This window comes from Ornithodoros turicata, chromosome 2 (genome assembly GCF_037126465.1).
Source record: "Ornithodoros turicata isolate Travis chromosome 2, ASM3712646v1, whole genome shotgun sequence".
Lineage (NCBI taxonomy): Eukaryota > Metazoa > Arthropoda > Arachnida > Ixodida > Argasidae > Ornithodoros > Ornithodoros turicata.
This window is the reverse complement of record NC_088202.1, coordinates 84,627,742-84,651,508: the sequence shown is the minus strand read 5'-3', so window position 1 is coordinate 84,651,508 and position 23,767 is coordinate 84,627,742. Positions and strand designations below refer to the sequence as shown.

At 43.7% G+C, this 23,767-nt stretch overlaps 1 protein-coding gene across 3 annotated transcripts in view; it reads right to left on the bottom strand.

The window, feature by feature from the left end:
* The window catches only part of LOC135385640 (protein turtle-like), a 78,398-nt gene that overhangs the window by 51,386 nt on the left and 3,245 nt on the right, over positions 1-23,767 (bottom strand). For all 3 annotated transcript variants that reach the window (XM_064615086.1, XM_064615088.1, XM_064615087.1), the window contains exons 2-5: positions 13,728-14,090; positions 11,800-11,915; positions 6,466-6,619; positions 199-486 (exon numbers count right to left, since the gene is read on the bottom strand). In XM_064615086.1, coding sequence (XP_064471156.1) covers positions 199-486; positions 6,466-6,619; positions 11,800-11,915; positions 13,728-14,090 — 921 coding nt within the window. The remainder of the gene's footprint in view (positions 1-198; positions 487-6,465; positions 6,620-11,799; positions 11,916-13,727; positions 14,091-23,767) is intronic.

The following is a 23,767-nucleotide window of genomic DNA, read 5'->3' as shown; positions in this document are numbered from 1 at the left end:
AAGCAGCAAACTGTGACATCATGGCAGCGTGTCATTAAAACTCAAATAGAAATTATTGTCTGGAAATTTCATTGAAATATTTTGCACTGTGACTAGGAACATCGTATGAAACCAGGACCTTTGGGTCTTGTAATCCAATGTAACTCATGAACATCTGCCATTTCATAATTATTCTGCAACAACTGTCGCAAAACTTACATTCAATATTGAGGTAGGCCGTGGCAGACTCAGGTGTGCCGATGCCATTAGAAATCTCACATGTGTAGAACCCAGAGTCATCAGCTGCGGTGGGGTTGATAAAAAGAGTACCATCTTGGCGGACTAAAGTACGTGTCTGCAACCAGGTCAGCTTTGAGATCTCTACTCCATTGTAAAACCAGCGGTGGGTTATGTTGGAAGGAAGTGCCTTTGCCTCGCACACCAGCTCTGCGAAGTTGCCTTCCAACTTGGTCAAGTTATGAGGTGGAGTTACTATCACAGCAGGGCCTGTTGAATACAATTATAGAAAGATCAGTTGCCTGTCTGTCTGTCTGTGAACTATTCACTATATGTGCATGTACCAGCCCAAAACATGCCATTATCTATAGCTTTGCAAGACAGCAGCTACACTGCCACAGGAAGAAGAAAACACACACCAATTATGGAATACTTAAGATCACTATTATGTAGACCTGTGGGAATATTCGAAATCTCGAGTATGAAACGAATATCCGATGCTATTCGCAACCTATTTTCAGTATTCGAAATTCTCGAATATTTTTCGAATAGTACTCAAGCGAGGTATTGCTATCGCCATTCTGCACGTGGGCTTCGCCTTATTACATCAAAGAGTTAGGTGAAGCCCACTTCACGTCACTGAAATTGTTTCTTTGGTCATCATGAAAGAACTTTCATCGTTGTTTCTTTGGTGTATGACTCCATTCTGCAAGTCGGCTTCACCTCATTACACCCAAGTGTTAGGTGAAGCCCGCTTTAGATTGTTTACAATATTCTGTTACTAAAGTCTACTTCTGTGAGCTCATGGTCAACACTGTACTCTGGGCACTACATGTTCCAGTAAATGTACTCCGAACTTTGAGAGTTATGTTCAGCAACAGATGGAAATATGTGCAGTTTCTAAAAAAGTACAGGAAATTCACAATGTAAACATAGAAATGAGGAGATATGCACACAAAAAGAAGGCTACATGGAACCTGTTGACTAACACTCAATGCAGTTCATCCCACTGTTGCAGTCCACCATACACAACACAGAGGGACCCTTCTCTCACAATATGTTATGCTGGGTGAAAAGGCTCACAAGTTTGGAGCAGAATATCATTGAATGAGCACAACACCAGAAAATATTTCAGCATGAGGTATTCAAAATTATTCGGATTCGATTCAGAGTGCAAGTGAAATATTCGTAAACTATTCGCAATGGAAAATTTGCTATTCGAACGGTTCTACTATTACGTTGATGATTTACTACTACTACTGTATAGTGATGGATGGTATAACTCGTTGCTGTAACTAAGTTAAATTTTTGTAACTTTTAATGTGTTACATTTGATTTCCAGTAACTTCTTGAGGAGCTCGTTCCTTTCTTAGGTAAGTGCAAATTCAGTTTCAATGCTCAAGTTGAAAGGCTGAAAAAGGCGAGCTACCCTACATCGCTATCGATAGAGGTAGCTGGGGCATTGTTAACAGGTAAAAGAAGAACATGCCCTCTTGAAGAAAATCGTAGTCATGCCACATGTACACAAGTTAACCCATAATCTGAAAAGGTTTGGCAATATTTATGGGGCGAGATTAGTTACTTCCACACCCACTAAGGTGGCATCGGTAAACATAGCAGAAAAACATGGTGTGCCACGTAGCACATAAGACCAAGTATGTCGAATATAAGTCATGAGCAGTATACCAGGTGCTGCTGATATGCGATCTAGTGTACATTAGCCAAACAGAGCGCTGCATAAAAACGCGCTGAAGAGAACATGCAGCGTCTTTGAAAAATGGCCCCAGTGCAGGTCATTTGGCAGTAAATAGGTGTACTGCTAGCAACACGGTTGTCTGAAATCTCCAACCTGTGGCGGAGCGGTCCACTATCAGCGGTGTCGCGCTCGTCAAGTACCCAGGCGTCGTCTGCTAGTGAGAGAGAGGGATAGTGGCCTGCCCTGGGAGACTGTATTTGTATAGTACCTTCGTGTGCAACACCACCAACAGGGCATCGCTCAGCCACAGTCTGGCAATTGCAGACAACCGTGTCGCAAGCAGCACGTGCACCCCTCTGTTTGAGCAAACAGTAATTTTAGAATGTTATAGGGGATGCACGCAATGACCCATACTGGATCTGCTAAGTGTACAAGAACTCCCTCTCTGGCTATCACGCCTGAACAGATAGCTTATCTTGAATTCGTAGGGCTCTGATTTGATTTGTTTTTTGGCCGAAGTCGACGGTGATGGTTGTTTCCTCGTACTATGTCTGTCCGGTGTGTGGTGTTTGTTTCAGCGCCATAAATTCAAGTCAAGTTTCTTAGGTAACTTTGTTAAAGTATAACTTGGGGAAAGTTTCAAGTTCATGTTCATTCAATTCATGTTCATGTTCAAGTTCATTCAATTCCGGTCCACACATAACGCAAGCTGAGTCACCCCTCTCTGGCGAGACAGCAGCCATGTACGCACTGGCTGCGTGTGACCCCGCTCCCCGAAAGCAACTGTTCTGAGGCTGGAACACATAAACACAACACAATCCTCAAGGTGCCTGAGAACATGAATGAGACACCTTATAGCAAGTCGTCGGCAATCCCAGCCAGTGTAGCGTAGTGGTTAGTGCACTCATCTGGCAAGCGAGAGGCACGTGGTTCGATCTCCGCAGCTATCTGGCTTTTCGACGATCGTCTTTCAATCTTTCATTCTGCTCTCTTGTTGTTGCTTGCTGAACGCTACAAATTCACCTCTGGGCTCGTATTCGTAGGCTGAGTTGGTGTACATCCATCGCAGTGACAAGTAGCACATTTCTAATAGCAAAGTGCGCAGTGGAGCTAGATAAAATGTCACACTCGGCATTGTTCTATGAAATATGTGCACATTTTGTGCTTTGTTGAAGAAGTTTATCAGGACATCAACAACATAACGCCAACCTAGCTAAGGAAGCACATAAACGTACGTCTTCATTCATTCGATTGTAGATTGGTATACCAGTAATTTTTATGTATCAAACCTATTATAAAACGTCTTGCACTGCCCATTGTGACATCAAGATCTGAACTAATTATTCAAAGGTCAAGAACTAAAGAGTGCATACTGTAGAACCTCTAAATTTTGTCACTTCCAATTTTTTTGCAAATCGGGCAAAAGGCACGACTGACTGTCAACGGACTGTCAGCAGTATTGAATAAAGCAAATAGAAGTATTGAATAAATAAAAACAACTAAAAATACTTTTCCAAAGTAAATTGGAACTTCACGTTCATTTTCCCAACCTCTAACTTTATAGAAGATACGACGACAGAAAAACAGGCGATGTCAAGTTGCCGGTGATCAGTAGATCAAAGAGTGATATTAAACGGTAGGAGCAACTTACTTATTTACACACGGTAACAAGGCTTTCCTGCACGAGACTGCACTTCTTCAGGTTACAAAAATATGAACATGGTACAGGAACATATATACAGTTGACGAAAGAGTTTTCGTATGAGAGGGTAACAAGGTGATGGAAAGGATGTAAATACAGGTAAAAACGAAAAGAACATAAATACAAACGAAGGGGTATCAGAAGCGCAACATAACGCGAGACCAAAGGCTTTTACACGGGTAACAAGAACGCATGTAGGTGACGTTCCAGGAATTAAGGATAAAAAGGGGTGTTATGGCGACGGAATGAGGACACAGGTGCGGAGTACAAAGGTGACCAATGGACCGTGAGAACGTGAAGACAGAGATGGTCTCAGGAGAGAGTCAAACGAAGAGAATATGGAAAGAAAAATGTTGAGTTGTTTTACAGTTTGCGTGTTTATGTGTTTATCATTATTTTATTTTATGTTATGCGAGAAATAATATTTACGGGCTGAATAATTGTAGTGGGCCTGCGTGGATGTTCAAACCGTGCGGCTTCAGAGACTGGAATTTTGCGATTAAAAAGGATTCGCGATTTTTGCGCTTCATGCCACTGTTATAACCCGATTCAAGGATAACGATTTTGAGGACTGTATCCAAAGCATGTCCAGGGAGGTTAAAATGCGTAGAGACGGGTGTAGTATGGTTATTAATAATATTGGACTTATGGCTGTAAAACCTTCCCCTCATTGTGTTCGAGGTTTCTACGATATACTGAATACAGCATTTAGTGCACATAATAAGGTAACATATGTTAAAAGAGTTGCAGTGCAACCCTCGGATTTCGAAAGCAAAAAAATTTGAGGTGCTCGAGATAAATGTACATGAACTAATGAAATGACATGTCTGGCACCGTTTGTTACCACAAGGGGAACAACCAGGATTTGGTCAGGATAGACGGGATGAAACTAGTAAATTATGAATGTTACGTGATCGGCGGAATGTGATATTGGGGGGAGCAAAAAAGATTATTTTAAGTCTTTCGGCGCTGTGAAGAATGTTGAGATGGCGGGTGAAGATGTATCCTGCGCCACTTTGTTATAGGTGGTAAAGAAGGATAAGGGATTTTGTTACTGCCGCGGTTCATGTGAAAGTAATTTATCCCGATCTAGAGATTTGCACTTGGAGAGAGCATTGTTTAAAAGGTTGGGAGGGTAACTTCGTTTTCTAAAAAAATTTGACATTTCTTCAGCGCATGCCTCAAAATCTTCTGGGTTAGAGCATATCCGTTTTAGACGTGTGAATTGACCTGAGTATTAGGATGGTAGCTGTCAAAATGAAGGTTCTGGCGTTTGTCAGTGGGTTTCTTGCATAGGCTCGTGACCAGCTTACCAGACTGTATAGAGACAGTCACGTCTAGAAAATTCACTGATGCTTGAGAAAAGTTACACGTGAACTTGATGGCCTGATGTACGGAGTTAAAATGCCCGAAAAACGCAATTAAGGATGGCTCATCGCCCGACCATACGATGAAAATGTCGTCAATGTACCTTAAGAAAACTAAAGGTTTGATCGGGAAGGATGCTAATGTTTTTTCTTCAAAATGCACCATGAAAAGATTCGCATAGTTGGGAGACACACGTGATCCCATAGCTGCACCTTGAATTTGGACAAAATGTTTCTCGTTAAATATGAAGTTGTTATACATGAGCACAAGCTCAAGAAGCGAGAGGACAGCTGATGTCTGGAGAACTTCAGATGGGAAAGATTCAAGAAAAACTTTCACCGCATCGAGACCCTCATCGTGTGGTATGTTTGTATAAAGGGATGTAACATACATAGTAGCCAAGGTGACGTTGCTCAAATCGCTGTTCTGCTTGTTAATCGAATTGACCTTAAGGAGAAAGTCACTGATGTCTTTTACGTAAGAGGGGTGAAGCGGAGGAACGTGTTTAATACAATGATCTAAAAGGAGAGAAGTGTTTTCGGTGGGTGTGTTTATTCCCGATATTATAGGCCTGCCGGGGTTATTTTTCTTGTGTACCTTAATCAATAGGTAAAATGAACCTGGTGTAGCATTTTTGGGTCTAATGAACTCCGCAATGTTACGTGGAATTGAATTGTTAGAGATTAGTGCGCTGATCTTCTGGTTAATTGTAACTATTAACTGTAACTTTTTAAGTAACTTTGTTGCATTTTTTACACAGTACTTAACTTGTAACCAGTTCCCTGTATCAAGTAACTTCCTCATCTCTGATGAGTGATGACATATGATGTGGGCTAAAAAGACAGGAGCAAAAGAAGAGTAAGCAGTAATCCACGTACACATGTAATCTGTGACTTTGAAGCGGAGTTCCTGCATTAAGGCCTCTAGGGTGTACCCTGGTGCCACAAAAATAATCACATCAGAGATGAGGAAGGTACTTGATAAAAGGAACTCATTACAAGTTATGTTCTGGAGCAAAAAATATAACTACATGTATGTTACTAACGGAAGTTGCAAATTATGAAAGTTGAGGTTTCAAAGTTACTTCAAAAAAGTAACCTGTTACTTTCAAGTTACTCACTGTGTAACACATACTCTATAGCCCTCGACAACTAGCAACAAGGGAGTGGAGTCAGACAAGGAAGCACCATGCACGTGCAACCAACACGCACATGGCTCTCGTCGCATTAGAGAGGACGCAGCTCGCGTTATTTGTGCACCAGAATTGAAGTAAAGGAACTTGTAACCTACCCCAAGTCACAAAGTTACTTAAAACCGACATAAGGTATTCAAGGACTTCCAGGAACTCAAAAGTAACAAGTTCATTTAAAAGTTACCAAAAAGTAACTTACTTACAGTAACCCTCAACACTGAGCCACATAGAAACCACAGGCAGAAGAAACTCGAACTACATTGCCTTCATACACTTCAGAATCTTGCTCACCAGCTACAATGACCTTGGAAACCACGGAGTCGCTGCCCTCGCTGTTGCGTGCCATGCACATGTAGTCTCCTACGTCCGTTTGTCGCAAATTGTTGATGCGCAGTTCTGTGGGGTGAATCTGGACGTTGCCAGCCTCTTCCAGGGGAAGGCCGTCCTGTACGAATACCAAAGCATGCTTAATGATGGACAAGCAGGAAGAAAAAAACAGATTAGCTCCTTGGTAGATGTCTGCTAGCAAACTTTTTCTGATTTTCAAGCAAATAATGGCACCATTCAACAGCTAATTAGGTGCAATATATCTGCACATATCTGCACGGTTAAGGACATTTCCCCCCTCCCCCCTTCCACAAAAACTGTCCATAAAGTGAATCTTCTATATTATAAAGCCCGTTTATAACAATATCGATGGGAACTTGAAATCCAATTGTTATATCAGGGTATAGCTATAAACAAACTTTCGGGAAATCGCCGGTCCGGATCACATCAACTAAGTACAACGGAACAAGCAGAACACCGCAGAACATGCACCTTTGTTGAAAGCACGAAATCATTTTATTTAGCCTTACATTTACACAGCTTTTGTGTCGAAAGCTTTTCCAAGGACAACATAGCCACCGATACCACGTGAGGCTCCGCATCTCTTAAGATCAACGAATTGTTCGTCATCCAGTGCAGGGATGGGCATAAATACATTTTTTGAGTATTTAAATATAAATACAAAATACTTTGTTGACAGGGGTATTTAAATACTCTTCATAAATAGTTTTCAACGTGAGTATTTAAATACAAAATATAAATACTGTCTTTAAATACCGTAACTACTACCATAAATAATGTCAGGAAGATGTCATCTGGAATTATAGAAATAATTATGATCATAAGGACAAATCAGCAAGAAAGAATAGCATTTATTTGTTAGATTATCATGGCGATTTTAATATTAGAAATTTCTCGAAGACTGCTTCTTTTAGGCATCTTCTGTTCGGCCGTACAATCAGATTCGCAAAGGAGAACAGCATCTCCACAGGTGCCGATGAACAAATGCTTGTATTAAATTTGACGAAGATGCTTCGTAGAACAATGTAATCGGGTAGTCACGACCGTTGTCCGCAACAGCAGTGAAAAACTCGCCATCTAAAATGGTTTGTCGCATGCGCATGCTAGCGCAAACCCGGCATAATTGCGCCCCAAACTCGCCCTGCTTCCCGAAAGGTCAAATGCAGGGCAACTTTAAGATATGAGTCAGTATATTCTGTATTTAAGAGTATTTATAAAGTATTTACAAGAATAAATACCCGAAAATTGGTATTTAAATATAATTATAAATACATTTTTCAAGTCTGTATTTAAATACAAAATATAAATACATGTATTTATATTTTAAATAGTATTTTAATTACAATGTATTTAAATACTGCCCATCCCTGAATTCCAGTGTTATATTCATCATAGTTCCCATTTTCGGAACCTCGTTCACGGGTAACTCGTCCACACATGTTTGAGTGGCGCCACACAACTGTCTGCCAACTCACCTTTTGGGAGGCACTGTACTTCGCAAAGAGGTTTGCCTACTGACACAAAAACTGTCAAGCACGCACAACTTCAAGTCGAGCCATGTGCTTTCCCTCATTAAAAACGCTGGCAACACTATTGTAATGCACACCAACTCAGAAGCAACTTGAGGCCGAGAGAACGATGCGGAGAAGGATCGACACGCACCTACGAAGTCACGCTGGTGACCACCCAGCTCATACCAAGACAATTCATAAAACACTCAACTCATACCAGGACAACTCATACAAGGACAACCCATACCAAGACAACCCATGTGAAGACAACTCATACCAAGCAAACTCATACTACACTCAACTTTTTTTCTTTTTTTTTTGAGCGAAGGGGGGTTGTTTTGGGGAGTAGTTTTTCAAACTCAAAACTAGAGTCATGCCGGGATAGGCCATATCAAGAAAAAATGTGACAGAACTTCACTTATACTGAAATTCCACATATGACATTTACCGAAGCGCAGTGAAGGATAGTTGAACCCACACTACAATGGTTATTATTGGAAATAGGAAATTTTGAAAAGAAGTCAAATAGATATTGTCCCACATTTTCGTCTTCGTGTGGAGTACTAAAACCGCTCCCGAGTTTTTCAAAGTATACTTGGCTGCTTGCAAGAAGTCCCCTAAACTTATCCCTCGATTACCTTAATTGTGGCCACGTTGAGAAGGCGTTCGGAGAATGAATGAAAGAAGGAGAATCGGACCAATTCGCTTGCCGTGGAGGCTGTTGTTTAGTTCTTCCTGCCGTTCTACCTACTAAGTCTGTCTGGCCATCACGGAGAATGGGTTGCCAGTCCCTGGCTGGTGGCTACCATACCAGGGCATCGTGAAAACAATGCCTGGGGAAGTGTGCCAATGAACACCTTGCAAATAATATTGTAATAGGCTAGAACACGGATTGAGCCCATGGATCACCTTTGGTTGTTTTTTCTTTTTTTTTTTTCTTGTTAGTGCCGCGAAGCAACCCATTGATCACCTATTTAAAGGATTAGTGTCTGAGTGTTCCATGTGATGACATTTTCAAGATGGATTCTTTAAAAAAATTTATTGTGAAAACAACACCTGGAGAAGCGTGCCAGTGAACACCTTGCAAATAGTATTGTAATAGGCTAGAATATGGATTCAGCCCATTGATCACCTATTTAAAGGATTAGTGTCTTAGTGTTCCATGCGACGGGATTTTGGATTTGGTTTCTTTAAAAAAATTCCCCATTTCCTATTACAATTGCAGTGCGCTTTAAATATCCTTCAGTGTTCATCGGCAAATGTCATCTGTGGGATTCGTTCATTTCCTTCAGTATAAATCACATTCTGTGCCATTTTTTCCTGATATGGCTTTTCCCGGCGCAACTTGAATATGAACGTCACAAAAAAAAAAAAAAAAAGCTACTCCCATAATCAACACTCCTTCCCCTATTCCCCCCTAAAAAACAAAAAGGAGTTATGTGTGGTATGAGTTATTCCGGTATGAGTTGCCCTGGCATGTGCTAAGTGTGGTATGAGTTGTCCTGGTATGTGTTGAGTGTGGTATGAGTTGGCCCGGTATGAGTTGTCTTGGTATGAGCTGGGGTAGAGCCCATATATGGTTGCATGCTCTGTAACGCTCGCATCTAATCTATGTGAGTTACGTGCAGTTAAACACACCTTGTTCTCACTTTGACGCACTATGGCTATGGAGGTTATGGCACTTGGAAGTGCATCCTACCTTTCTTTTTAACAAAAAAAAATTGAATTTGCTTCTTGATTTTTGCAAGCGCAATTCTGATCGCCTCTCGCGAGCAAGCACATTTCACGAGGCTCGTTACATCGAAGTCTTGTACATGTACTTACTTACTTACATGTACTTCAATGGGTGAACTGACAGGAACCAGCATTTTGATCACAATTAGCAGAGTTATCGCTATATCGAATATCGTAATGAATGGGCTCGAGTGTCTGAGAAAAACAAAAGGAATTTGTTGAGGAAGGGAAAGTAGAAACATGAATTGTGTGATGCCAATCGCCACTGTCCGAAAACAATTAAGTGCTGTTTGCACAGCTTCACGTGCCACAACAGCTGTGATGGTGACCTTGATGCACTTGTGCACTCATCGTAATTTAATTGTCAATTGTTCCGACAAGTTAAATGGCTATCTCTGTTGCTAGAACATCTCCTTCTCCTTCTTGTTTTGTTCTCCAGAAAGTCGTTCCTGTATTGCCTGCAGCAAAATGTTTGCTCAATGCTGGGCGAAGTTCCCTCTATACCAATGCGGACCATAATAACGACACAAAAATACATAGGGCACTATACGCATGGTACCTTATTGCAATATCCTCTGTTGAAAAATGTGAGTTTCCATATTACTGTGACATAAACACACAGAGAAGTTTGGCCCTCATAAAAATCCTCTATGTTTCAAGTCCAGATTAATGGGGTCCATATTAGCAAGGCATGACTGTATTCCAGGTCTAATAGGAGTTGCTTAGAAATCAAACAGGTTCATCCTGATAACAAAACAAATCCTGTATACAAGATCTCATCATTTAATTCCGAGATTGATCCCCCCTCCCCACACCCCACCCAAGAACTATGACACACAGCGATGCAGCAAGAAGGCGGGACATCTGGCAGCCCTTTACAAATACATGTGGAAAACCGGACGCCGCTTCCTCCTCGCAGACACTGTGTGTAAGCCTCTGAATTAAGGCCTACCTAGTGTGCGTTGCATTTCACGATGAAGAAGACAGTCGAGCAGCGTGTGTGCATCGACATCTGATTCCGTCTCGGGAAAACCGGTGCAGAAACGTATGAAATGCTGCAAACAGCTTTCAGAGAGTTCCGCCTAAGTCGATCGAAGACATTTGAGTGGTATTCCCATTTCAAGAGTGGACGTGGATCCTTTGAAAACGACCCCTCCCAGGCAGGCCGTCCACGAGCCACAACGAGGAGACCGTGGCACATATGCAAGAAGTCATTCGTGCTGACCGACGTCTAACAATGTGAGAGGTTGCAGATGATGTTAGAATAGCATTCAATACGTGCCAGAAGATCCTAAAACAGTCGTGAAACGCCTCCGTGACACGTTGCGCAGACACCGCCCCCGAGAAGTGGCACTCCGGCAATTGGATCTTGCGCCATGACAATGCCCCTGCTCACAGGTCTGTCACCACAAAACACAACATCCTGTTGCTCCCACACCCTCCGTACTCCCCTGACCTTGCTCCATGCGGTTTCTTGTTCCCAAAACTGAAGAAAGCAATGAAAGGATGCTGATTTGATGAAGTGGAAGAGATTCGAGCCAACGCGATGAAACAAATGAGGACTATTCCAAAAAGTGACTACCAGAGGTGCTTTTGTCAGTGGCAGGAATGCCGGAATAAGTGCATACAATCACAAGGGAACTACTTCGAAGGAGACAAGACCTGCTAGCCACTAACTGTATACAACCACTCACAAATAAATCAGTCCCAGAATTAAATGATCAGACCTTGTATATACCAAAAATTAAAGCTATGCAAATACAGAGAGGCAAGTACTGTAAGCATAATTTTATTCGCGACGTATTAATTTTCGCAAATTTAGTGACCGCTAAAAAATCGCGAAAAATTGTACTCGCGAACACAGCTTGATGTTTATCCCACGAAAGGAAACAGCCCTGGCATCGCGAAATTAAATACTCGCGAATACTTTCGCAAATGTCTGAATGCGCGATTCGCGAAAATTAATAGATCGCGAATAAAAATACGTTTACAGTATCCTATTTGTGCACCCGCAATTACGGGAAATACTCACCTTGTACCATATGATAGCAGGGGTGGGGGTGCCCTCGGCTTCGCACGGCAGAACTACCGACTCCCCTACCTTCACATAGATCACCTGTTCAGGCTTGGCCTTGAAATGTGGTGGAGCTGCAAAATTTTTTTTAGAAAGTGTTCTACATGCTACGAATCTGATATGGCTAACTGAGCTCAGTTTATTGAGGCATAAGTTGCAGAACATATGGGTGCAGCAGTCTGAATCAAGTGTATACATACTAATAGACACTAAGAACACACTACATGCACCGGCAAACACGTTTTTGCAGTATGTTTGATAGGCCACACCAAGCACTTTTGATGATACTATAACCATATGTCATGTGGAGCGGTACACTTCCTCATCTCAACAAGTGAAAGAACACAAGAGACGACTGAACTAGCACATATCTTCTGCCCTTCAACAAACTCTACCATGAATACCTTCAGAGCTTAAACATTTTATGCCTTGATATATTTTCAGTGTCCTTTGTAGCTGGCAGAGGATCAAAACTTATTTGCAAGACGTTAAAACGCACAAGATCCCACAGCATCCTACTATGTAGGGTTGTGCTCACATCACTCCTTTGTACTTGTTCAATATGATCTATATGCTAAATGTGGTGCATTTGCTATCATTACACTTAAGGGTCCTGTGTTTGGGATTAAGGGTCTGCATGCCCCCTCATTAATTTCTGTTAAAGCCCAGTGATAGAGTGGTGATGTTTATAGCACTGTCTTCTAGTACGGTCATTGGCCCTGCAAACGGGTAAGGTGTTGATAAAATGGAATGGTTAGTGTTAAAGGGACCATGAAGAGATTTCGAAAACCTCTGCAAGCATATGTATATGCATTCCTAGCCACTAGTCCCTTCACCATGTGGAATATGAACTCAACATTGGTTAGAACAATGGAGATATTAACTAAAAACCACGGCAAAAAAAGGCGACTGCTTCGACGCCTTCGCTGCCTGCACGACGAAGAAACTGGCTGTGACGTCAAAAGTAGATGACCTTGGCCACTATTGGGCCAGTTCAGTACAACTTTGGAGTGAGGAAAGGATGTAAGTGACGTCAGACTGCTTGCAGGGGGTGTGTCTGGCGAACATTCGACACTTTCTTTGCACGTGAACTGCGCCCGCGTTGAATGCAACATGGCAAAAATAGGATATATTTCAGATGATGGGCCTCCTTGCGAGCCATTCTCTACTCAGAACTCAGATTTTTTTGGGAATCTCCTCATGGACCTTTAGGCTATTATTTGGTGTATCGCTAGTACATCAAACATGAAGGGTGTGTGGTAGAAATGGCACTCTAACACAAAATCAATAATATGGAAAAGTGTAATATGATAATATGCCTTTCAATTATGCACCCATTGTAACAGCATGCAGAATGTGCCAGTAGCTGCTGTTCTTCAGTTCAGTTGCAACATGGCACATATGGTTTAATTCAATTTAGATCCAACAATACAAAGTGAAACTGTACAAAGTATAGCTAATGAGTGCAACATATCTATAATCTGTGCCTCGTTATGAGGAAACACTGTGGTATACATGCCTAGCACTTTTTGCTTATGAAAGTCCAAGAAATGCAATGTAGCAATGAGGTTGTTCGCTTAGCTTTAGATTAATTTATTTATATTGGTGCACCTCTAGATGTGTTCTTGACAATGGAGAGAAACAAGAGCCCATTCTGAAAATCGAATTTCACGTAAGTGCAGTACAAACAGTGCTTTCCAGTCCACAAGTTTTTGAGTAGTTACGATGTTAGCTAGTTGTGATGCTGTCGTTAATCAACACCATCAATGTCATCTGGCAGTGCCCTACTATGTGGATGGACGGGCACAATGCACAGACAAGTACCTTAGGAACTGCACTGCAATGCAAGTAATCATAATCCCTTGTACAAAGTAGAAGGAACTTACCAAGGACATCAAGATATATCCAGGTTCCATTGCGTATGGTCTCGCGATTCAGGAAGAACACCTTGCACTCATACCAGCCTTTGTCTCCTTCGCGCACATTGGTCAAGTTGAGGGACGACTGACCCGAGAGAGAAATACGATCTCGGTAGTCGTCTGCAGCATGAGGGGGATACCCGTCGTACCAAATGTAAATGGGAATCTTGTGGTCCTTCTTGTGCCACTGCACCAGATACGGCACTGGCAGCCCATCTGGGTATTCGAATGGACAGTGCAGAATCACATCCTGCCCAAGGAGAGCTGTCATATGCTCGGGCTCCAGCGAAGCTGCTGAGGCCTGCTGTGATGGAGAGGCTCTGGCTGCCACTGGGTGAAGGTAAGACATAAGACATGAAGCATACCAACGCACTGATTATTCTTCGGGTGTCAGAAACCATACATGAAAAGGGTATACTAATCTCCAGAGCTTTAAAGCAGCATGAAGAGGACCTCGAGCATGTACCTTTTTAGTTTTTACTGCTTAATATGAACCTTCAGGAACTGTCGCCCAAAGTATTTCCTTTGGGAAGCGTGTATTTCCTGAGAATATTAGTTCACAAAAAATGCGTGCAGCAGCGGCCAACTCTCCCAGCTCCTTCTGGTGTGTTATGACGTCAGCTCATCCGAGCAGTTTTATTGGCTGCCGACAATTCAAGTTAGTTAAAGGGACGGTTGCATCCAGAAACCCTCCATGAAACTGATACCACTATGTTCAATATCGGCTGACAATCTACCAGGCAAATTTTTTCATCCGAAAAGTGTTTAGATATTAAATAAACGAATTTGGAAGATCAGCACTGCTTCCGCGGCCGCAGAAGCTCCGGCGGTGTGACGTCACTCCCTAAGCAGCGGAGTGGGGCGTCGCGCTCAGAGGAGGAAAGGCGCCGTCTAGATGCCTGGTAACTCTATGAGACGCCTGCACGGCTGCGGCATTCCTTTTCTCAAGGTCGCGCCCTGGAGTGGCGGTTTCTCGTTTTTCCAGAGAAGGAATTCCGGAATACTCTCAACATCTGGTGTCTGCTCTTGTCATGTATTTCGTCGGATAACAGTCAAACTACACCAATATTTCGTGTGGGATTTTCGATACAGTGGTCGAGGGTCCAGGAGGAATAAAATTACACTATAGTTTGAAAATCGACTGGAACGGATTCGACTGTCCCTCAATAAGTCTGACCAATGTCAGACGTAGTGCCAAATACAACCACAAAGAGCAAGAAAGAGAAAAGAAAGCACATGCCTCACTATTGTGCAGATAAGATGACATCACAGACTTGACACCTGAGGGTAGGGACTTTTCTGACCCGCGAGATTAAAAGCTAATAATAATAATAATTTGTGTTTTACGTCGCAAGACAGAGCCATGATCATGAGCGATGCCACGGTGGCAGGTCGGTGGATTAATTCTGGCCACCTGAGGGTTCTTTAAGGTGGAATCACCTGCTCCGGCCATGTGAGCTTTTCTCGATGGATGGCACCACTAGCAGCCACGTGATCATTTTCTTGGGGAGAAGTGGGAAGTGACGTGAGTTTACGAGCATCGTTTGCAGGCATCAAAATGGTAAAGAGGGAGGAGACCTCTTCCCCATGACCCCTGCTACATACCAAGCAAAATCAAACAAGACAACAACCCCTGCATAAACGTTGTGTCAACTAACCAAATGTCTTCGAACCCTCAAATTTATAGCTTCCTGTGTTTGCTGCAGACATGGGAAGCAGTGCTCAAAGTAACCCGATCTCCCGTGTTTTGGAGCCAGAATCTGGGAGCTGCTTCCCGACCACACGTATGGGAGGGTGGAATGACGGCAAATCTTCAAAGTGGCCAGCCGTGTTCTGCGAGAGCACGGGTAGAAATAAAAACAAAAAGTAAAGTGATATGACGTGATACAGAAGAAAAAAAATGGGGATTTAATGCGGGTAACTATTACTGTTTAATAAGTATAACTGCACTGAAAGCTTGCATCTTTGATGGCTTGTTGCATTCACAAAGTTACGGCAAGGGAATACGACAAACACCTTTATGATCAGGAAAGGAAACACAAAGAGCTGATTTTGCGTGAGGAATTCTCCTGCAGTGCCATCTGACAGTCAGCTAAGCCCAGGACTTTTGTCCTGCGTTTTGTACTGTGGACGTGTGGACATTTGTCGAGTGCTTGGTCGGCGCTGAGCTGCACCTACAGCGCAACTGGGCTGCAGGTTTCCGACCCCTGATCTAAGCAAATACATTTGAACGTCACTGCAATAAGTATGCGTATTGTAGCATAGCCACTCGATCTCGTGGTGAGACAAAATAGCTCAGAAATCACGAAAGTCTTCACAAATATTTCAATCTGCACCGTGAAACGGATGCCCGAAAGTGCAGGGGTGCGGGATAGGCATCCTGAAAACAATGCACGCACCCTTACATTGGGTGCAGGGGGTGACTGACCCAAAAGGGACTATGCAAACCTGAACATGAATGCAGCGAAAAGAAAGAAAATAGCGGTTCACAGGATTGCGTCGTCGATTAGTGATCAGCTTAATGCCCGAAACCACTGCGGGGGAAGCTGCAGCACACACTTACTCCCTGTCAGTGATGGGGAGTACTTAAAGTATCAAGTACTTGCACTTCACTTTAAGTACATTTACTATTGTGTACTTTGTACTGTAGTTCAAGTTTCTCTAGTACTTTCCCAACAAGTGCCCAACTGGAAATGCAACAACAAAAAATTGAAAATATCAATAAGTAGCAGTATTTTTGAAGAACATGAATTGCTGTCCTATTTTTTCGTAGTATACTAAGGGATGCACGGGTTAATACATCAGGAAATAAAAATACTTTCCGCTAGCACAGCTGGTTGCCTATGCAGATGTAAATACAAATTATGCCATCTCTTACATTTCATAGTCATGAGTAAGCACTAACTACAGCTTGGGTTTTGAACTAGCACTTGCGGAAAATGCTTACTAAATGCCAATCAAAAGAATCACGTTATACTATGCAACAAACGTTGCAGGGTACTTCACGTGTACTTTGAAGTACCTTTCTCAGTACTTTGCGTTTTATTCTGAGTACATTTACAATATGGTACTTTGTTCTGTACTTGAATACCAATAGCGCCAGGTGCTTTGTGCTTTACTTTAAGTAAAACTGTGGGATACTTTGGCCATCACTGCTCTGCAACCGCACTGTCTGTAGTGATCATCTCCTCGACGCGTTGTTCAAAAGCCAGTTGTTTGAGGTGTAGTTGTCGGACGAACGCTGAAGCCTGGCCGTACAACTGGATGACAGGGAGAGACGACCAGGAAGGAATAAGCATGAGGATCGACTAGCACCTCCACCGAAATATTGCCACGAATAAAAGGTATAAGCAGGTTGAAGGTGGGAGCATTAAATGCACTCCTTCTCCGTAGTCAACCCGTGGCTGCGGCATCATTGTCAAACAGAGGACAGTGAGCATCGACAGTGAGTGTGAACAGCTTGATGCTCCACTCGACTGCCGATCAAACCCCAATGTCCAAAAGGAGTTATCATGTTATGCATGGAAGATACAGGAACGTCGAGTACAGGATCTTATGTAGAGACTCTGTGTTTAGCGGACCTGCGAAGTATTCCTTGAAACTGCGGCTTTTGCCGAAGGGTATGTGCATGTCCAGGTACATGGCGAAGGAAATAATTAAGTACAGGGAATCAGTCTTCAGTTCCTATAAAGAAGACCAAGTATGTAGATCAATGATGTACGCATGGTACATGAAAAGAGGAAATTTGGAGCTGGGGAACCATGCCGGCCATTTTCCTAACCGCGGTTATCGGTCACTCAACAACAGGACACTTGTGCATAGGTGGACCCTAACGTGAACTTCGCGAGGATTCTAAACAATAACTCTGCATGGGAAGGATGTCGTGATAGCGTGAAAAGGGAATACCAGCCCATAGCGCCATATTATGCTCCACCATTACCGCGGCTTTGTTATGGATAAGGAAAGAATCTGCATACAAGGTTTCAGTCACGAGGTTGTAGGCCGTCCCTTTCATGTATACACGGGAGAGGCGCGCATGGTAAACTCTCTTGCATGGAATAGCTTGCAGTTCCCTTCAGGAACGTCCAACACATGGTCCGGAAGAATGTTTATCTGATCTTTTTCTGCACCATCTATCTGCCCTCCTCTTCCTCGACGTCTTTATTTACCACCCTTTCTAGACCATAACCTGCGGTGGTGGCGTGCTATTTCCGAGTGATCTGCCTGCTGGTGAATAACTCGTGGATGGTACAGAATGACGTTTCCTGTAGAAGCGGGCTCGTCTTGGCAAAACATCTAAACGTCTTATCGTCTTGTGAACAGGGCCGGTGAGGGAAATTACGGGCCCAGGGGATGGGTCATACCCAGGCCCCCTTCTCGCATCTCGATAACATATTACGAGTATTTCTTCTTTACGTGATTACGACGGGCCTTGGGTCGTGCAGGCCCCTGAAGAGGTCCGGGCCCGGGGCGTCAACTGGCAGACCAACTGTCCCCGGCTGCCCCCCCTCTCGCCGGCCCTGCTTGTGAACCGTACAGGGGCCCTGGTTCCCGGTAGAAGAGTGTTGCCAAATGTGTCGACTCCGAGAGCTGTATCTCACATCAGAATTAAGTTTCAAGCGCGTATTGGCGCACTTGGCGACACGTTCTTCAAATGTGACACAACCCGTTATTCTATGCTGACTGTAGGTGGGGAAGAGCGACCACTTTGAACGCATTCGCGACTGCAGCCAAGTGTGCTTGTGTGGGATTCGATGGTGAACCACCCCTTGCAGGGCAGTGGAGTAGAGTAATTGTACCTAATCCCTTTTGATATAGTACAGACCTCCAAGTGGAGTCACAGCTGTGAGAATATACAGATTTAGCACCTATACCAGAACACATTCAAGAGACTTCAGTGTCTTATCATGTTCTCGAGATGCCCCCATTTTACCAGACGGCACTGCACACACCTCAGCATACTTTCGATCTGATAATAACGGCGATGTTTTCCGCAACGTTTATTGCTCCGTCGATCCCTGGTGCATCAATATGTAATGTGCCGCATTCATCCAGGATGTGACGTAGAGTCTCTGTGGCTCTGCCACACTGTCGACGGTCCTTCGGTCATTCAAACGGTCCCTTCCTTTTGGTGTTTGTTATTAAGAATCCGGTCTGAATGAGGTATGCGCTTGTCCTGTTTTGTTGCCTTGTTTTAGCATGTTTCCCAAGAGTGTCCTTCTTCCTATGTTTTCCAAGGAGGTTTTCCGGCTTCAACTTGTATTCCCTTTATTAGTTTGCCGCCAATTGGGATGTCGACGAAAGGCTTTGTTACTGTGACAGATGTTGGATTCTGCGTTTGTTTCCCCACTCATAACTGCACAAACATGCGCTCAATATCGGCGCCGGACACTGTCAGGGCTTACCGGACAAGTCAGCATCGTAATACAAATTACCAAAAGGCAAAGAGCTTATTGTGTTGATCCGAAGGAAACCCCAGTACTTTAGGGCCCTTCACGGGAAACGTTATAAATAGGGTCCGCGTCTCCGGGATTTATTCCTGGGGAGATTCGGCGGGTGTTTTTCGGTATTTATATATATTTTTTTTCATTATCTTTTTTTTAATTCGGATAATTTCGGCATTTTAACACGCTTGTGTCACATAGATGCCAAAAAACCGGCAGCTATAATGACTCATGAAAGCAGAGCAGCTTAGTAGGGAGACACTGAGAACACAAATAATTTCCTTTCCTTCGTTAGAGGGTTCCACATATACTTGAACCCCCTAGACCCAGGAATAAAAGTGTTACATAGGAAGGCTTTTCCCTGAACTAAAGACTAGCAGCTCCGCACGGCGGTATTCCCCGCATTCCACCTGGAAACGAGGTGAAGGAAAAACGAAAATGTGATGTCCCGGAGGAAGAAAAGTGCAATCGGGTACCGGCATTATCGGCATGTAGCACCATATGCAAGAGTGTAATTCAGATTTTTTCGGAACGTGCCGAAGTTCCAGGAATATATTCGGCGGTTGTTTTTCGTCATTTTTCGGCAAATGCCGAAAACGCGGAACCCTAGTTACAAAGCCCCATATTACATTTTTTCTACGCCTCCGTTTCTCCAACTATGCTCATCTGCCATTTACTCCACGTTTCGAAACCACGCCACAGATGCAATGAAAACAAAGTCACGTGCGCCCCGCGCGTCTCAGGTAGGCGGCGGCGGCGGCGGCGATGCGTATGACGCGTGATGACGATGGCACTACGGAGGAGCCAAATCCTCGTATCTAAGCCGACCCCCCAAAACCGTGCCCGCTTTTTCCGAAAAAACTATCGGCCTAGATTCGAGTAAATACGGTAATTCTGCAGCTTGTGCACGCAAAGCACTATACACTAAAAGAAAAAAAGGAGTAATTCCAGTCCTTTTGGGTACTATAGATGCACTGCCACACCCATTAGTCTCTTTCGGGACTAAATGCACGGAAGTCTATCTGAGGTTTGGGGACCATTTGCAGTGCTGGGGAGGAAATATCAGGGTCACGGGACTGAAATGGGGAGCAATTGTATGTATGGGACTAGAAGCTGTAATAGATCCCCGATTTACTTCTTTTTTTGTGTGTGTATGTACTACCACACTCTAAGGGGAAAACGAAATAAAAGGAATTTCAGGTTTATTGGTTGGTTGCAGGGGTTTCTCCTACACCCCCCTTACAGGGGTGTACACTCCCCCTGTTTTTTTTTGCAACACTCCCTGAAATTTCTGAATTTTCCCAATACACCTCGGTTACCAATGCATATACTCATAAACATGCGTCCATAAACATATACCCCTTCAAAGCTCGGTACACCCTCAGAGGTCAATTTCGGGGGAAACTACTGTAGTCGTGTTCAACTTAAGAAGGAAAAGAAATCTAGTCCGTCATCTACATACGCTGTTGGAGACACAACAGCGCGCCAGAAGAGATACTGCAGCGCCGCCATGGGGGAGAGTTCGCGTAAGCTGGATTCACACATGCATTCTTTTTTTAACGTTGTTTTGCGGCGCCGCGAAATGCAGAGCGTTTCAAGTCACTTTTCGAGAACCGCTCCATGCTGCAGCTTCGGAGGGCGGAAACGCGAACGCTTTTCATCCGGTCAATCGACCCAGCACAACAGCTATACCACAGAATCAACGAAAATAAATGTGATTTTGACTGTGACCATGTGTGTTTGTCACCGGCAGGTAAACATGTATCTCGCTGCTTCTGCAGCTCCTTTTCTCCATCTGTATTAGCGACTTTAGTAGATGGAGTTCCGAAAACATAAACAGCCAATCGCCTGAACATGAGACAATTGATGTTCTGGAACACATAGAAAGGACAAATACATACAAAGCCTCAGTTGCCACACGCCTTGTATACAAAGCCAATCACCTTGTTTCTTTGAAGCGGGTGACATCATATTGTTAAGCTTGGATTTGATAGTTTCACCCCCAATAGTCTGACCCACCAGGTCACCCCCGAAACTGAACTTTGCTGGTATAATTTGGGAGAGGGAATCCTCCGCCCCATGTAAAGCCCCATAGAGGCCCTCCCAAAATAAAATTTCTGGTCTGCCTATATGTTGCTGTGACAACGGGAAAGCGTGCACCCGTGCAGAGGACTATTTGCACAGCTGCAAAGCGTTTCGAGGCTATGGGACCAAGAATTGGGACTCATTGCGTAGCAGTGGAGCAGGAAAAGTAATTAGAGCCAAAATTATTTTATGTCCAGTGCTGCGCAATCGGTCTCAGTTTTTGGTCCTATAGCCTCGAAACGCTCCCAAGCTGTGCAAATATGTAGTCCCAACACCCCAGAGCGGGCGCACGCTTCCCCATTGTCATAGCAACGTTCGCCACTCTTCCGCTTCCGCTAGTTTGGTGTGACACAACTGACACAACTCTACCTCCGGTGAAGTTGTTGCGCCATGGCACAAACTAAGTTCCCTGTGGCACACTTGGAACAAACAGGAAAACGTTAGTTTGTACCGTTGTGAACCAAGTGCTGCTTACAGGACCCTATGAAAGACAAACACAACACAAACCTCAAGTTGTGTTGTAATCGGTAATCGAGCGATGCGTGGTTCAAATCCCGCCGCTGTCTGGACTGCCATACTCAGTTGCGTCACTAGGGTATGAGTCACCCAGTGCGAGAGCCCTTTGTGTCACCCCCCCTCCCCTCCCCATTAACGGATCACGTTCCGTATGAGGCGATACACGATAACTAACGATATTACACCACACTCAGAAAAAGAATCACGTGGTCGCAGAGGGCTGCTCACGTTGTTGTTTGGAGTCACCGCACCATAGAGAAAGGGAAGAAGCGGCGGTGCGGTCCAGTGCTTCACCCGGTGTAGACCGTACCCCCTGCACCCCCCCCCTAGTGGCCATACTTTAAGTTTCGTCGATCTCCAGTATGTTAGCTCCTTTTTTTACCATCGTTAGCCATTACGTAGCCATCACCATCGTTACCACATTAGCAGAAAGAACACAATGAAAATTATCAATTTGCAAAAAAGAAATTGTGGCACGTTTGTTAGCTAGAGCACTGAAAATTAGGAATACAAGCGAAAACAGGGGGAGAGAGAGTGAGTGAGTGAGTGAGGGAAAAAAAAATGCCTGGCGTGTGTCTACATCCCTGTCTCTCTGCCCCGCCCGTTTCCCTACATTGATGCACAAACCGCATGACAGTAGCAATCAGAATTGTCTCTGTATTCACAAACTCCATGGTTTCTGCATCACTCAAGTTCTTCATCAGCATACACTTTATCAGCACTCATCAACATTTTGCTGAATGGCACATTTTGCTGCACGTTATGCAGGGCATGGACAACAAAATGGGAAGGGTCCTGCGCCCTCTTCGGTTTGAAACTTTCTAACTGATCTGTCAGAGAAATGGTAAAATGGTAAGATGGTAAAATGGCACTTGTTCCCCCTTGCAGCTTTCTTTGCATTGGGGAATTCTGCCCCAGGGGGTACAATCTTTAGCTATGTTTTTCTTCTTTTTCTGGCAGACTTTCCAGATGAATGTCGGCCCAGTTCCCCCTGAAGTCGGACAGGGACGCATACAAACCCCCCTTGTCCCCCGCTCCTTCCTACTGTCCTCTCTCCATCTGTCCACATATGTACACCGCTCATAGCCACAGTTGCTTCGCAACGCCAACATGGCATAAAAAAAACGAGAATTTCAGAACGACTTTTGTTTTTCGTTGCTCAGCTAACTAAAGCAATGCAGAAGACTAATGCGCTGTATTTGTCTAAACTGCATGTCGGGACGTGTGGTCACATCCCGCCAGGGATTTGTCGTCACTGTCGCTGAAATGTGTGGATTATGTGCAGATGGACATGTGCCAGTTATAGTGAGCCCTTATTACTACTGCACATCATTTGCATTTTTAATTAGTCTAATTATGCTCTGCCCGTGGAAGTGATGTCAATAAAGATGGCACCTCAGTAAATGGCCGTATGAAGGAGTTGAAGAGAAAACAATTCTGGACACAAAGATAACGAGAGACATGTTGATTGCGACGCGCATAGGTTTTATGGGCATTCGCAGGTATCTTAGCTGTAACGTAGCTAACCGATGGCAACCACTCACGAGATTGTTATTTTCATTTTCAGCATAGTAATATGGTGCAAATATTGTAAGTATATTGATATGCAGATGTTGTAACAAGTTTTTATGCAGCTATGGACACGGGCTAAAAATCAGGCCTGTGGTTATGGGCATGATAGTTTCTTTGAACCTAACTGTATTCTTTCACAAAATAAAAAATAAAGAAGCGAGTCAATCTAACAGGTTTCAAAAACTTGCTATAAGCTGAAGCTCAAGATCCATATGAAGCAATATTTCGAATAATAAAATATTCACCGAACATTGCTCTTGTGGCTGAACTCATATTTAGCGTCTGTAGCCGTGAAACATGTCTCTTCTCATATACCACCTTCTCTTTTTGCAGGTAACATTCGAAAGTGGCCCACACTAATTCTTACGCATGACCACCAGTAGCAATATG